At 41.7% G+C, this 16476-nt stretch overlaps 2 protein-coding genes across 5 annotated transcripts in view; both read right to left on the reverse strand.

Annotated features, from left to right (window-relative positions):
* The window catches only part of LOC139402029 (adhesion G protein-coupled receptor L1-like), a 78224-nt gene extending 77178 nt beyond the window's left edge, over window positions 1-1046 (reverse strand). Inside the window, exon 1 of the mRNA XM_071146080.1 lies at window positions 749-1046. The gene's annotated coding sequence lies outside the window, so the exon portion shown is untranslated. The remainder of the gene's footprint in view (window positions 1-748) is intronic.
* A 1174-nt stretch (window positions 1047-2220) lies between these two features.
* The window catches only part of LOC139402027 (NACHT, LRR and PYD domains-containing protein 3-like), a 30957-nt gene continuing 16701 nt past the window's right edge, over window positions 2221-16476 (reverse strand). For all 4 annotated transcript variants that reach the window (XM_071146075.1, XM_071146076.1, XM_071146077.1 and 1 more), the window contains 8 exons: window positions 14528-16322; window positions 12504-12734; window positions 12085-12258; window positions 10847-11026; window positions 4954-5127; window positions 4521-4694; window positions 4381-4430; window positions 2221-4246 (listed from right to left, as the gene is read on the reverse strand). In XM_071146075.1, coding sequence (XP_071002176.1) covers window positions 3618-4246; window positions 4381-4430; window positions 4521-4694; window positions 4954-5127; window positions 10847-11026; window positions 12085-12258; window positions 12504-12734; window positions 14528-16322 — 3407 coding nt within the window. In that variant the 3' untranslated portion in view covers window positions 2221-3617. The remainder of the gene's footprint in view (window positions 4247-4380; window positions 4431-4520; window positions 4695-4953; window positions 5128-10846; window positions 11027-12084; window positions 12259-12503; window positions 12735-14527; window positions 16323-16476) is intronic.

Consider the following 16476-nt stretch of genomic DNA (forward strand, 5'->3'; position numbering starts at 1 on the left):
ATCATAGTCCCCAGTCAAAACATACTGACACACACACACGCACGCACGCACGCACGCACGCACACACACACACACACACAGACACACACACACACACACACACACACACACACACACACACACACACACACACACACACACACACACACTCCCTACAGAATACCAACACAGAGGAGAGACAAACAGAGACAGACAAAAATAAGACACTCTTCAAAGACTTGGAACACAATCATCACACACACACGAGCACGCACAGACACACAACATATGTAGAAACACACACGCATGCACGAACACACACACACACATTGATTTGAAATGTGATTAGAACTGGAATGTGAGTGACTCACCACTCAGTGAGACAGCCTGTCAGTAAGCAAACCCCCTACTATCACATTCATCATCCTACTGTCTGTTTCTCAGAGGAGAGAAAGAGGGAGAGATTCTAAATGCCTGTTGGAGTGTTCCATGGTGCATTAAAACAACTCACACACAGCAGGAGACGCCACTAGTCAACATGTGTATGACACACACACACACACACACACACACACACACACACACACACACACACACACACACACACACACACACACACACACACACAAGGAGTGTACATGCATGCGCCATATTGACAGGCCAAACCGTAGCCTAAGTGGTATATGTGTGGGTGTGTGTTTGTGTGTGATTGTACAGACCAAACCGTTCTTCATACATGTACCCTACCGTCGCCATTATTCCCGCTTACCTCGAACGCTCGAGTCTCCCTCCTCCTCCTCTGTCGTTCACTGCGTCTCCTCCTTCATCCCGCCTCTCCTCTTCTCTCCTCCGGTCCCCCAATCCTTCCCTCCCGTTGTTTTATCCTCGGTTCTCTCTCCCTCTCCTTCTTGCCGATGCAGTAAAAATAAGCCCGTGTAATAGGCGACCCGGTTGCTCCCGGGCGAGGCCACGCGCACCGTGTGTGTGAGAGCGAGATGGAATAAAGAAGGGAGTCAACCGATCCTTGACGTGGGAATTATCCGACAACGCGAGCGTATCCTCCTCGACGAAAAGCACTCCACATGAGGAAACACACGCCACTTTAGCGTCACACATACGCTCAATCTCACCTAATAGGACTCGACCGTCTTTCCCGCTGTTGCACTAAAGTAGCTTATTATAATGATATCTCCCTCGGGTTCCTATGGCGATGACTGTAGCCTATTCTACAGGATAGTCCAGTTGGATGACAAATAGAAACGTACAGATATAACACATAGCAAATGGAAGTCATATTATATTATATGATGTATCGTCGAGTCCAGTCAAAATGCAGTCGCACTGATGAGGCTGGGCTATTGGCCAATGTAAAACACTTCAGTAGCGCATAGCTTGGTAGGCTACAGCATCCTTCCTCTCCCTAGACTGGAATGCGGAGGGCTCCAAGATTACACACGGATAGATATTATCCAGAGCATTTAAAGAATCTAGACCTGATCGTCCGTGATGCTCCATAAACCTCACGACCGAATAGAGTTGATATGACCGACGATCGAATGTATGGAATCGTTAATACCCTAGCGTGATAGCGGAAAGTAACGTACGCACTGTTTCTCAATGGCACCGATTTCCGTTAAACGCGGCCTCGTCTAGCTCTGTCTCGCTCTCTCTCTCTCTCTCTCTCTCTCTCTCTCTCTCTCTCTCTCTCTCTCTCTCTCTCTCTCTCTCTCTCTCTCTCTCTCTCTCTCTCTCTCTCTCTCTCTCTCTCTCTCTCTCTCTCTCTCTTATTTGAATCAAACCAACAAATCTACACTTTCACATTGGCATAGTGGTAATCAGACAGTATAGGCTCTAATTGTAGTCTATGACACAAAGTTATTATTTAAAACTGTAATATTTATAAAGATTGAATCTAGGAGTCAGGAGAAAGCCTAAACCTAACCAATCCAATGCAAATCATATGTAAGAGCAGGTAAAGAGCTCGTTACAAAAACCAAGCGTATTGTAGCCTACAGTACACATACAATATGTTGGCCTGTGCTGTATATGTTGCCTTCAGACAGTATTCACGCCCCTTGACTTATTCCACATTTTGTTACGTAACAGCCTGAATTTAACATGGATTCAATTGATCTGTTGTGTCAGCGATCTACACACAATACCCTATAATGTCAACGTGGATTTTTGTTTGTGGGATTTTATTTTATTAACAAAAAATTCAAAGCTGAAATGTCATGAGTCAATAAGTATTCAACCCCTTTGTTATGTCAAGCCTAAATAAGTTCAGGAGTAAAAATGTGCTTAACAAGTCACATAATAAGTTGCATGGACTCACTCTGTGTACAATAATAGTGTTTAACATGACATTTTAATGACTTGCTCATCTCTACCCCACACATTCAGTTATCTGTAAGGTCCCTCAGTCGAGCAGTAAATTTCAAACACAGATTCAACCACAAAGACCAGGGAGGTTTTTCCAATGCCTCACAAAGAAGGGCCCCGATTGGTAGATGGGTGTAATAATCAGACGCTGAATATCCCTATGAGCAAGTTATGGTGAAGTTACTAATTACACTTTGGATTGTGTATCAATACACCCAGTCACTACAAAGATACAGGCGTCCTTCCTAACTCAGTTGCCAGAGAGGGAGGAAACTGCTCAGGGAATTCACCATGAGGACAATGGTGATTTTAAACAAGCTACATGGTTGAATGGTTGTGATATGAGAAAACCGAGATTGGATCAACAACTTTGTAGTTACTCCACAATACGAACCTAAATGACAGAGTGAAACGAAGGAAGCCTGTACAGAATTAAAATATTCCAAAACATGCATCCTGTTTGTAACAAAGGCACTAAAAACATACTGCATAAAATGTGGCAAAGAAATGAACTTTTTGTCCAGAACACAAAGCATAATGTTTAGGCCATATCCACCACAACACGTCACTGAGTAGCACTCTTCATATTTTCAAGCATGATGGTGGCTGCATCATGTTATGAGTATCTTTGTCATCAGCAAGGATTAAGACATTTTTTAGGATAAAAAGTTGCTTACCAAGATGACATTGAATGTTCCTGAGTGGCCTAATTACAGTTTTGACTTAAATCCGCTTGAATATCTATGGCAAGGCTTGATAATAGCTGTCTAACAATGATGAACAAACAATTTGACAGAACTTGAAGAATTGAACAAATAATAATGGTCCAATATTGTACAATCCAGGTGTGCAAAGCTCTTAGAGACTTACCTAAAACGACTCACAACTGTAATTGCTGCCAACGGTGCTTCTACAAGGTATTGACTCAGTGGTGTGAATACGAATATCTGTCATGATCACAGTCAACAACATTTATCTGTTACAATGTCCATATCTGATGTCATGATCACAGTCAACAACATGTATTTGTTACAATGTCCATATCTGATGTCATGATCACAGTCAACAACATGTATCTGTTACAATGTCCAAATCTGAAGTCATGATCACTGTCAACAACATGTATCTGTCACAATGTCCAAATCTGATGTCATGATCACAGTCAACAACACCCCATCATGTCACATGGTTGGGTTAGAACAGGAGTGTGACTGTGTTTCCATGGAGACCCAGGTGTTCCTCCAGGACATAGGAGACTACTCTACCTGGCTCAGGGTCACTGAAGAGCCCTCATTAGAAACACTAAACCCTGGGTAGAGGGGCTCAGTGAATGTGGTCTGGAATGTGTACACATGGGTCATTGTGTCAGAGTAGATCTCATAGAAGGAAAGTGTGCCGACCAGCCAGTCCAGAAACACTCCTACTCCGAGGCGTGGAGGGGAGGAGGACTGGTCTCTCTGGGGTTGAGGAGGGTTGATGAGGCGTGGAGGGGAGGAGGACTGGTCTCTCTGGGGTTGAGGAGGGTTGATGAGGTGTGGAGCATGTATTGTAGTATATTGACTATTGTGGAGGGCACCGTAATGATTCCCACGGCAGATCAGACGCCAGGACTTCTTATTGTATCCAAATTCACTGGCAGAACCATCTCCTTTTCTACTGATGCCTTTACATGTCACTCCAATGTCAGCCAGCCCACTGCACTCTACCTCCCAGTAACAGCGCCCAGTCAGACCCTCTCTACACAACACCTGGGTATAGTGATCAAATCTCTCTGGATGATCAGGATACGGCTGCTCCTCTTTAACCCTCTCCACCCTTCTGTTCCCCTCAGACAGAGAGAGGTTTCTGTGTGCTGTGTTTGGGTCCAGTGTGAGATCACAGGCATCTGCAGACAAGAGGACAAGTTAGAGGAGAGGGAATTGGTTCGAATTTGTCGGAATGTGTGTGTGTGTTTAATTATACGCCTGTTTGTCAAATGTATTGGTCAATACACGGATTCCTTATAACTAACACCCTTACATTTCGTCATCAGCTGTGGTTTAACCCAGATCTCTTCTGTATGGTCCACACTGTGGGAGAGACAGAGGAACGGACAGAGTGAGTGAAACACAGTCTGTGTATGTATACAACAATATCATTTTCACAGTAACTGTACTAACTTGAGTTTCTCCAGTCTACAGTGTGGATCCTCCAGTTTAGCAGAGAGCAGCTTCACTCCAGAGTCTCCTGGGTGATTGAAGCTCAGGTCCAGTTCTCTCAGATGGGAGGGGTTTGACCCCAGAGCTGAAGCCAGAGAAGCACAGCCTTCCTCTGTGACTCTACAGAATGACAGCCTGCAGAGAGAGTTCATCATGATTTTACAACAGGACTGCTGCCCTCTAGTGGTGATAGCTGATACACAGTATATACATATTTCCAATAAAACCAATACTGTTTCTAAATACTAACCTCTGGTTCTCTAGTTTACAATGTGGATTCTCCAGTTAACCCAGTATTTACCTAATTGGTTGAGCTGACTTACTGGCTACTGTAATGATGTTGTGATTTGACAAATCATCTTTGTATTGAGCAGGTATGTTTCTAAATACCAACCTCAGTTTCTCTAGTTGACAGTGTGGATTCCCCAGTCCTGCAGAGAGCACCTTCACTCCTGAATCCTGCAGGTCATTGTGACTCAGATCCAGCTCTCTCAGGTGAGAGGAGTTTGAGCTGAGAACTGAGGCCAATGCTTCACACCTTTCCTCTGTCAGGGAACATCCATTCAGCCTAAAGGGGATAATATATTGCAACATGATGAGTAACACGTAAACAACTTTGAAAATAACATTAGAGAAAACATTAAAGACAAAACAAACAATTCCATTAAATCAGGCTAATCAATGTAAATGCATTCTTGGCAAAGAAAGTCTTTATGGGCAGTGAACAACACAAGTTTTAGTCTCCTAGTGTTAATATGCAGTTGTACCTGTAGTAGATATGAATCTTTGGACCAGGCTTCCAAGTAAAAGCCATTATTATCAAGAATAAATATATCTGAATATGCCCTCCGTCTCAATTTGACCTTTACAAACTGTCCAACAATCAATGAGTTCTGGTCATGTGACAAACCCTCCCAAAGTACTGACCTCAGTGTCTGTAGTTTACAGTGTAGATACTGACCTCAGTGTCTGTAGTTTACAGTGTAGATATCGACCTCAGTGTCTGTAGTTTACAGTGTAGATACTGACCTCAGTGTCTGTAGTTTACAGTGTAGATATTGACTTCAGTGTCTGTAGTTTACAGTGTAGATATTGACCTCAGTGTCTGTAGTTTACAGTGTAGATATTGACCTCAGTGTCTGTAGTTTACAGTGTAGATACTGACCTCAGTGTCTGTAGTTTACAGTGTAGATACTGACCTCAGTGTCTGTAGTTTACAGTGTAGATATTGACCTCAGTGTCTGTAGTTTACAGTGTAGATATTGACCTAAGTGTCTGTAGTTTACATTGTAGATATTGACCTCAGTGTCTGTAGTTTATAGTGTAGATACTGACCTCAGTGTCTGTAGTTTACAGTGTAGATACTGACCTCAGTGTCTGTAGTTTACAGTGTAGATACTGACCTCAGTGTCTGTAGTTTACAGTGTAGATATTGACATCAGTGTCTGTAGTTTACAGTGTAGATACTGACCTCAGTGTCTGTAGTTTACAGTGTAGATACTGACCTCAGTGTCTGTAGTTTACAATGTAGATACTGACCTCAGTGTCTGTAGTTTACAGTGTAGATACTGACCTCAGTGTCTGTAGTTTACAGTGTAGATACTGACCTCAGTGTCTGTAGTTTACAGTGTAGATATTGACCTCAGTGTATGTAGTTTACAGTGTAGATATTGACCTCAGTGTCTGTAGTTTACCGTGTAGATACTGACCTCAGTGTCTGTAGTTTACATTGTAGATATTGACCTCAGTGTCTGTAGTTTATAGTGTAGATACTGACCTCAGTGTCTGTAGTTTACAGTGTAGATACTGACCTCAGTGTCTGTAGTTTACAGTGTAGATACTGACCTCAGTGTCTGTAGTTTACAGTGTAGATATTGACATCAGTGTCTGTAGTTTACAGTGTAGATACTGACCTCAGTGTCTGTAGTTTACAGTGTAGATACTGACCTCAGTGTCTGTAGTTTACAATGTAGATACTGACCTCAGTGTCTGTAGTTTGCAGTGTAGATACTGACCTCAGTGTCTGTAGTTTACAGTGTAGATACTGACCTCAGTGTCTTTAGTTTACAGTGTAGATATTGACCTCAGTGTCTGTAGTTTACAGTGTAGATACTGACCTCAGTGTCTTTAGTTTACAGTGTAGATACTGACCTCAGTGTCTGTAGTTTACAGTGTAGATATTGACCTCAGTGTCTGTAGTTTACAGTGTAGATACTGACCTCAGTGTCTGTAGTTTACAGTGTAGATATTGACTTCAGTGTCTGTAGTTTACAGTGTAGATATTGACCTCATGGTCTGTAGTTTACCGTGTAGATACTGACCTCGGTGTCTGTAGTTTACAGTGTAGTTATTGACCTCAGTGTCTGTAGTTTACAGTGTAGATATTGACCTCAGTGTCTGTAGTTTACAGTGTAGATACTGACCTCAGTGTCTTTAGTTTACAGTGTAGATACTGACCTCAGTGTCTGTAGTTTACAGTGTAGATATTGACCTCAGTGTCTGTAGTTTACAGTGTAGATATTGACCTCGGTGTCTGTAGTTTACAGTGTAGTTATTGACCTCAGTGTCTGTAGTTTACAATGCATTCTTGGCAAAGAAAGTCTTTATGGGCAGTGAACAACACAAGTTTTAGTCTCCTAGTGTTAATATGCAGTTGTACCTGTAGTAGATATGAATCTTTGGACCAGGCTTCCAAGTAAAAGCCATTATTATCAAGAATAAATATATCTGAATATGCCCTCCGTCTCAATTTGACCTTTACAAACTGTCCAACAATCAATGAGTTCTGGTCATGTGACAAACCCTCCCAAAGTACTGACCTCAGTGTCTGTAGTTTACAGTGTAGATACTGACCTCAGTGTCTGTAGTTTACAGTGTAGATATCGACCTCAGTGTCTGTAGTTTACAGTGTAGATACTAACCTCAGTGTCTGTAGTTTACAGTGTAGATATTGACTTCAGTGTCTGTAGTTTACAGTGTAGATATTGACCTCAGTGTCTGTAGTTTACAGTGTAGATATTGACCTCAGTGTCTGTAGTTTACAGTGTAGATACTGACCTCAGTGTCTGTAGTTTACAGTGTAGATACTGACCTCAGTGTCTGTAGTTTACAGTGTAGATATTGACCTCAGTGTCTGTAGTTTACAGTGTAGATATTGACCTAAGTGTCTGTAGTTTACATTGTAGATATTGACCTCAGTGTCTGTAGTTTATAGTGTAGATACTGACCTCAGTGTCTGTAGTTTACAGTGTAGATACTGACCTCAGTGTCTGTAGTTTACAGTGTAGATACTGACCTCAGTGTCTGTAGTTTACAGTGTAGATATTGACATCAGTGTCTGTAGTTTACAGTGTAGATACTGACCTCAGTGTCTGTAGTTTACAGTGTAGATACTGACCTCAGTGTCTGTAGTTTACAATGTAGATACTGACCTCAGTGTCTGTAGTTTACAGTGTAGATACTGACCTCAGTGTCTGTAGTTTACAGTGTAGATACTGACCTCAGTGTCTGTAGTTTACAGTGTAGATATTGACCTCAGTGTATGTAGTTTACAGTGTAGATATTGACCTCAGTGTCTGTAGTTTACCGTGTAGATACTGACCTCAGTGTCTGTAGTTTACATTGTAGATATTGACCTCAGTGTCTGTAGTTTATAGTGTAGATACTGACCTCAGTGTCTGTAGTTTACAGTGTAGATACTGACCTCAGTGTCTGTAGTTTACAGTGTAGATACTGACCTCAGTGTCTGTAGTTTACAGTGTAGATATTGACATCAGTGTCTGTAGTTTACAGTGTAGATACTGACCTCAGTGTCTGTAGTTTACAGTGTAGATACTGACCTCAGTGTCTGTAGTTTACAATGTAGATACTGACCTCAGTGTCTGTAGTTTACAGTGTAGATACTGACCTCAGTGTCTGTAGTTTACAGTGTAGATACTGACCTCAGTGTCTGTAGTTTACAGTGTAGATATTGACCTCAGTGTCTGTAGTTTACAGTGTAGATACTGACCTCAGTGTCTGTAGTTTACAGTGTAGATACTGACCTCAGTGTCTGTAGTTTACAGTGTAGATATTGACCTCAGTGTCTGTAGTTTACAGTGTAGATACTGACCTCAGTGTCTGTAGTTTACAGTGTAGATATTGACCTCAGTGTCTGTAGTTTACAGTGTAGATATTGACCTCATGGTCTGTAGTTTACCGTGTAGATACTGACCTCGGTGTCTGTAGTTTACAGTGTAGTTATTGACCTCAGTGTCTGTAGTTTACAGTGTAGATATTGACCTCAGTGTCTGTAGTTTACAGTGTAGATACTGACCTCAGTGTCTTTAGTTTACAGTGTAGATACTGACCTCAGTGTCTGTAGTTTACAGTGTAGATATTGACCTCAGTGTCTGTAGTTTACAGTGTAGATATTGACCTCGGTGTCTGTAGTTTACAGTGTAGTTATTGACCTCAGTGTCTGTAGTTTACAGTGTAGATATTGACCTCAGTGTCTGTAGTTTACAGTGTAGATACTGACCTCAGTGTCTTTAGTTTACAGTGTAGATACTGACCTCAGTGTCTGTAGTTTACAGTGTAGATATTGACCTCAGTGTCTGTAGTTTACAGTGTAGATATTGACCTCTGTGTCTGTAGTTTAGGGTGTAGATATTGACCTCGGTGTCTGTAGTTTACAGTGTAGTTATTGACCTCAGTGTCTGTAGTTTACAGTGTAGATATTGACCTCAGTGTCTGTAGTTTACAGTGTAGATATTGACCTCAGTGTCTGTAGTTTACAGTGTAGATACTGACCTCAGTGTCTGTAGTTTACAGTGTAGATACTGACCTCAGTGTCTGTAGTTTACAGTGTAGATATTGACCTCAGTGTCTGTAGTTTACAGTGTAGATACTGACCTCAGTGTCTGTAGTTTACAGTGTAGATACTGACCTCAGTGTCTGTAGTTTACAATGTAGATACTGACCTCAGTGTCTGTAGTTTACAGTGTAGATACTGACCTCAGTGTCTGTAGTTTACAGTGTAGATACTGACCTCAGTGTCTTTAGTTTACAGTGTAGATATTGACCTCAGTGTCTTTAGTTTACAGTGTAGATACTGACCTCAGTGTCTTTAGTTTACAGTGTAGATACTGACCTCAGTGTCTGTAGTTTACAGTGTAGATATTGACCTCAGTGTCTGTAGTTTACAGTGTAGATACTGACCTCAGTGTCTGTAGTTTACAGTGTAGATATTGACTTCAGTGTCTGTAGTTTACAGTGTAGATACTGACCTCAGTGTCTGTAGTTTACAGTGTAGATATTGACTTCAGTGTCTGTAGTTTACAGTGTAGATATTGACCTCATGGTCTGTAGTTTACCGTGTAGATACTGACCTCGGTGTCTGTAGTTTACAGTGTAGTTATTGACCTCAGTGTCTGTAGTTTACAGTGTAGATATTGACCTCAGTGTCTGTAGTTTACAGTGTAGATACTGACCTCAGTGTCTTTAGTTTACAGTGTAGATACTGACCTCAGTGTCTGTAGTTTACAGTGTAGATATTGACCTCAGTGTCTGTAGTTTACAGTGTAGATATTGACCTCTGTGTCTGTAGTTTAGGGTGTAGATATTGACCTCGGTGTCTGTAGTTTACAGTGTAGTTATTGACCTCAGTGTCTGTAGTTTACAGTGTAGATATTGACCTCAGTGTCTGTAGTTTACCGTGTAGATACTGACCTCGGTGTCTGTAGTTTACAGTGTAGTTTTTGACCTCAGTGTCTGTAGTTTACAGTGTAGATATTGACCTCAGTGTCTGTAGTTTACAGTGTAGATACTGACCTCAGTGTCTTTAGTTTACAGTGTAGATACTGACCTCAGTGTCTGTAGTTTACAGTGTAGATATTGACCTCAGTGTCTGTAGTTTACAGTGTAGATATTGACCTCAGTGTCTGTAGTTTACAGTGTAGATACTGACCTCAGTGTCTGTAGTTTATAGTGTAGATACTGACCTCAGTGTCTGTAGTTTATAGTGTAGATACTGACCTCAGTGTCTGTAGTTTACAGTGTAGATACTGACCTCAGTGTCTGTAGTTTATAGTGTAGATACTGACCTCAGTGTCTGTAGTTTATAGTGTAGATATTGACCTCAGTGTCTGTAGTTTATAGTGTAGATATTGACCTCAGTGTCTGTAGTTTACAGTGTAGATACTGACCTCAGTGTCTGTAGTTTATAGTGTAGATACTGACCTCAGTGTCTGTAGTTTATAGTGTAGATACTGACCTCAGTGTCTGTAGTTTATAGTGTAGATACTGACCTCAGCGTCTGTAGTTTACAGTGTGGATGGTTCAGAGCAGTGAAGAGTTCCCTCCCAACACCATCAGACAGTCCACTGTTCCTCAGGTCCAGGTCCAGTTCTCTCAGATGTGAGTCTGCTGATTGGAGAACGGAGGCCAGTGATCCCCAGTCCTCTTCAGAGAGTCTAAAGCTAGACAGTCTGTAGAAACAGGGGTAATATCACTCATACAGAATATGATGTAGTGTTGTTCAGAGACACATAACAGCATTATTCAGAACCTGTCCTTTCAGATGGTATCACATTTAATACATCAACTCTTAGTGAGGTACATCTGGCATGTAGACATGTATGTAGGTATGTAGACATGTCTGTAGGTATTGTAGTCATGTCTGTAGGCATGTAGTCATGTCTGTAGGTATATAGTCATGTCTGTAGGTATGTAGTGATGTCTGTAGGTATATAGTCATGTCTGTAGGCAAGTAGTCATGTCTGTAGGTATGTAGTGATGTCTGTATGTATGTAGTGATGTCTGTAGGTATGTAGTCATGTCTGTAGGTATATAGTCATGTCTGTAGGTATGTAGTCATGTCTGTAGGTATGTAGTCATGTCTGTATGTAGTCATGTCTGGTGGTATGTAGTGATGTATGTAGGTATTGTAGTCATGTCTGTAGGTATGTAGTCATGTCTGGTGGTATGTAGTGATGTATGTAGGTATTGTAGTCATGTCTGTAGGTATGTAGTCATAGTCATGTCTGTAGGTATGTAGTCATGTCTGGTGGTATGTAGTGATGTAGGTATTGTAGTCATGTCTGTAGGTATGTAGTCATGTCTGTAGGTATGTAGTTATGTCTGTAGGTATGTAGTTATGTCTGTAGGTATGTAGTTATGTCTGGAGGTGTGTAGTCATCTCTGTAGGTATGTAGTTATGTCTGTAGGTATGTAGTCATTTCTGAAGGTATGTAGTCATGTCTGTAGGTATGTAGTCATGTCTGTAGGTATGTGGTGATGTATGTAGGTATTGTAGTCATGTCTGGTATGTAGTCATGTCTGAAGGTATGTAGTCATATCTGTAGGTATGTGTCTGTCTGTAGGTATGTGTCTGTCTGTAGGCCTGTGGTCATTAAAATAATTCTAAACGAATAAATAATGTCTGTTCACAGTTAATTATTACAGATAATTTTACTCCAACAAACTGTCCAACAATGACTACCTGTTTAGGCTATTGTCATGTGATCAACCCTCCCAGAGTACTAACCGCAGTTTGTGCAGTTGACAGTTCTGATGTTTCAGAGAAGTAAAGAGTTCCCTCCCACCACCATCAGACAGCTTGGTGTCTCTCAGGTCCAGTTCTCTCAGATGTGAGTCCGCTGATTGGAAAGCAGAAGGCAGTAATCCACAGTGCTCTTCAGAGAGTTTATAGCCACCCAGTCTGTAGAAACAGAGACAATATCACTCAGACAGAGTGTGATGTAATGCAGGTCAGGGACACATACCAGCGTTATAACAAATTCAGCACAGTGAGGTCAAAATCTTCCTCAGATAAGTCTGCCGTGTGTGTCGGAAGTTCTGTGAGTGACAAAACATCATGTTCAAGGAATGATAATTCTACCCCTACCAACAATGATTCATCTTTTATAGTTTTCATCGTGAGAAGACCTCCTCAATACTACTGACCTCAGTGTCTCCAGTTTACAGTGTGGATGTTTCAGTGCAGCGAGGACAACAGTCAGCGCAGCAACGAGAACAGTCAGTCTGGCCTCATCGTCACCATCAGGATCATCGTCACCATCAGGATCACGCTCCCCGATGTCGTCCAGGTGCAGCTCTCTTAGATGTGAGTCTGCTGATTGGAGAATGGAGGCCAGTGATTCGTAGTCCTCCATAGAGAGTTCAAAGCCAATCAGTCTGTAGATACAGAGAAAATATAATTAATTAAGGCTGTGATGATACCAGTATCATGATATCTTTTCCATGGCAAAAATTAAAACACAAAGGAGACCAAACTCTTTGGTCCTTTAAAAACCTGCTGTATGTGTGGTAGCATGGAAAATAATTAAATGTTACTCTGAATGACAACATAATGATGTTAGTTACCAACATTAGGGCTGTGTTCCTAAAGAAGTGAACCTCTCTGGGATGGTTCGGGATGTGAGCGTCCCACCTCGCCAACAGCCAGTGAAATTGCAGGGCGCCAAATTCAAACAACAGAAATCTCATAATTAAAATTCCTCAAACATACAAGTGTTATACACATTTTAAAGATACACTTCTTGTTAATCCAGCCACGGTGTCCGATTTCAAATAGGCCTTACAGCGAAAGCACACCATGCAATTATGTTAGGTCAGCGCCTAGCCACAGAAAACCATACAGCCATTTTCCAACCAAGGAGAGGTGTCACAAAAGTCAGAAATAGTGATTAAATTAGTCACTAACCTTTGATGATCTTCTTCTGGTGGCACTCCCAGGTCTCCATGTTAAACAATAAATGTTTGTTTTGTTCGATAATGTCCCTCTTTATGACCAAAAACCTCCTTTTTGTTTTCGCGTTTTGTCCAGTAATCCGAATGCAGAAGGCGTGTGCACGAATTCCAGACGAAAAGTTTTAAAAAGTACAATAAAATTTAGTATAAACACTCCGATGGTTTTTGTCATAAATAATCAATAATATTTCAACTGGACAAAAGCTTTGTCAATAGGAAAGGAGAAACAAGAAAGGCGCATTCTCGGTCAGACGCATGGCTGCTGAATGGAAATTTCCACTGACCACTGAATGAAAGTGGCCTGAAACAATGGCTAAAGACTGATCACATGTTGAGGAAGCCATAGAGCTCGTGAACGGGGTCCTAATTATTTGTATGGTGTATAGGCTTTCAATGGAAAAACAGCGTTTCAAAATAACAGTACTTCCTTGTTGGATTTTCCTCTGGTTTTTGCCTGGCATATCAGTTATGTTATACTCACATACATTATTTTAACAGTTGTGGAAACTTTAGAGTGTTTTCTATCCAAATCTACTAATTACATGCATATCCTATCTGCTGGGCCTGAGTAGCAAGCAGTTTAAATTGGGCACACATTTCATCCAAAATTCAGAATGCTGCTCCCTACCCTAGTGAAGTTAACTTCTCTGGGATATGTGGTTAGCCTGCTTGGTTAGATGGCTGAAACAGAAACAACTCAAAGGGTTAAGTTTAGGCTTTCATTCCTGGACTTCAAGATTAGGGATATGGTTTGGTGAAGGCTTAAAACAACATAATAAAAAAACACTATTACAATGAGGTATCGCCAATTACTCTCACAGCTTGCTAGAGCGCTGTGTACTCCAGTAGCACGGTGACCTAAGCAGCGCGCTACAACTCCGAGGGTCATGAGTTCATGCCCAGTGCTGGACAATGGTTTTTCATTTTTTTTTGGTGAGCGCCGAGGAAGGTGTATATCGACATTCTCTGGACTTTTTCAAACACTTCTCGTGTGATGATATTTTACATGAAGATTATTATTTTTGTCGTAGTCGTAAAGGTGGAAGATTACACTAACAATTGGCGGCAATTGAGATCAGCGTGTGGTTGATTTTAGTACGCGTTGATGGTTTAACGAGACATCAGCTGGCGTTAATTTAGTGGCCCTCATTGGTTGCAATCGGTCTGATATAATTATTGATAGATATTGGTAATTTTGACTTTATGATATTACTTACATGGCCTTTCTCCATTTCCTTACAGCTGGGACCAGTCTCGTACACCCAGGGGACAAGTTGTATGTCCTCAGGTCAATCTCATCCAGCACACCCTTTGACATCAGCAGTGCGTTGGCCAGTGATGAGAAGTGTGCTCCTGCAAGTTCCTTTCCTGTTTGATTTCCTGACTTCAGGAACCTGTCAATGTCCTCATGCACTGAATCATCTTTCATCTCAGTCAAGCAGATGAGTAGATTGATGTACCTATCAGGCGAGACTTGCTCTACGTTCGGCTCCCTGAGGTATTTCTTCATTTCCTTGACAGTCTCTGAGCTGATCTCTGTTTGTGGCAGTAGGTCATGTAACAGTCTCTGGTTGGATTCTGTTGAGATGCCAACGAGGAAGCGGAGGAACAGGTCCAGGTGTCCATTCTCACTCTCCAAGGCTTTATCTACCATCATCTTCAGCAGCACATGCAAGGACAGCTCTGATGACACATCCCCAATGAAAGACTCCAGGGCCTTGATGTTCTTGCTCGCACAGCAGTGGAACACGTACAGAGCAGCAAGGAACTCCTGGAAGCTCAGGTGGACAAAGCAGTACACTTTCTTCCGATACAGCCCATACTCTTCTTTCAGGATTTCCGTGCAAAACCCAGAGTACACTGAGGCTTCACTGACATCAATGCCACACTCCTCCAGGTCTTTCTTACAGAATATGAGATTGCCCTTCACCAGCTGTTCAAATGCAAGTTGTGCCAGTTTGAGAATTATTTCTTTGTTTCTTTCTATGATGATGTCCAGATCCGTCTCCCTTTCCCCATCATACTTATTGCTTTTCAGGTTTGTCTGAATGAGCAGGAAGTGATTGTACATCTCAGTCAGAGTTGTGATCTCTCCACTCTTATCTTCACTCAACATTTGCTCAAGAACCCTGGCAGTAATCCAACAGAAGACTGGTATGTGGCACATGATGTGGAGGCTCCTTGATGTATTAATGTGTGAGATGATTCTCCTGGCCCGGTTCTCATCCTCAACATTCTTCTTAAAGTATTCTTCTTTCTGTTTGTCGTTGAACCCTCGTACTTCTGTCACCTTGTCAATGTACTTACAGGGGACCTGATTGGCTGCTGCTGGTCGGGAGGTTATCCAGAGGAGAGCTTCAGGGAGTAGATTCCCCTCAATGAGGTTTGTCATCAACCTGTCAACTGATGATGTCTCAGTTAGATCAGTCAACTTCTTGTTCTGATGAAAACCTAATGGCAGTCTGCTTTCATCCAGACCATCAAAGATGAACATGACTTTGCAGGTATCATATATCTTTGCCTCTTCTATCGCTGTAAGTTCAGGGTGGAAGTAACGCAAAAGTCCATGAAGACTGTACTGGTCATCTTGAATCAGATTCAGCTCTCGGAGTGGAAGCACAAAGATGAAATCAACATCCTGATTAGCTTTTCTTTTAGCCCAGTCGAGGATGAACTTCTGCACAGAGACTGTTTTTCCAATGCCAGCGATGCCCTTCATCAGCACAGTTCTGATGGGTCTCTCCTTTTCTCTGTCTTCTCCAGATAAGGGTTTGAAGATGTCATTGCAGTTAATTGGAGTGTCTGTAGATTTTTTTGCCCTGCGTGTATATTCAATCTGCCGGATCTCATGTTCTTTATTAACTCCTTCACTCTGTCCTTGTGTGATGTAGAGCTGTGTGTAGATGCTGTTGAGGGGAGTTTGTTCCACTGCGGTGCCTTCAAACACAAATCCAAACTTCTTCTCCAGACTGTCTTTAAGTTCGTCCTTAATTCTCTTTGTGTCGTCATCCACTGGAAAGAACAACACACTTTAAAACGTCAATAAGTAACAAGTTACAAGAGAAAGTGAGTCTGAGAAAAGTCCAGAAGCGTCACCAAGGATGCAGATTGATACCAACAGGCTCAGAAACAGTTTCTATCTGCAAGACTGCTGAACACTTGAACT

The sequence above is a fragment of the Oncorhynchus clarkii genome, unplaced genomic scaffold (genome assembly GCF_045791955.1).
Source record: "Oncorhynchus clarkii lewisi isolate Uvic-CL-2024 unplaced genomic scaffold, UVic_Ocla_1.0 unplaced_contig_483_pilon_pilon, whole genome shotgun sequence".
NCBI lineage: Eukaryota > Metazoa > Chordata > Actinopteri > Salmoniformes > Salmonidae > Oncorhynchus > Oncorhynchus clarkii.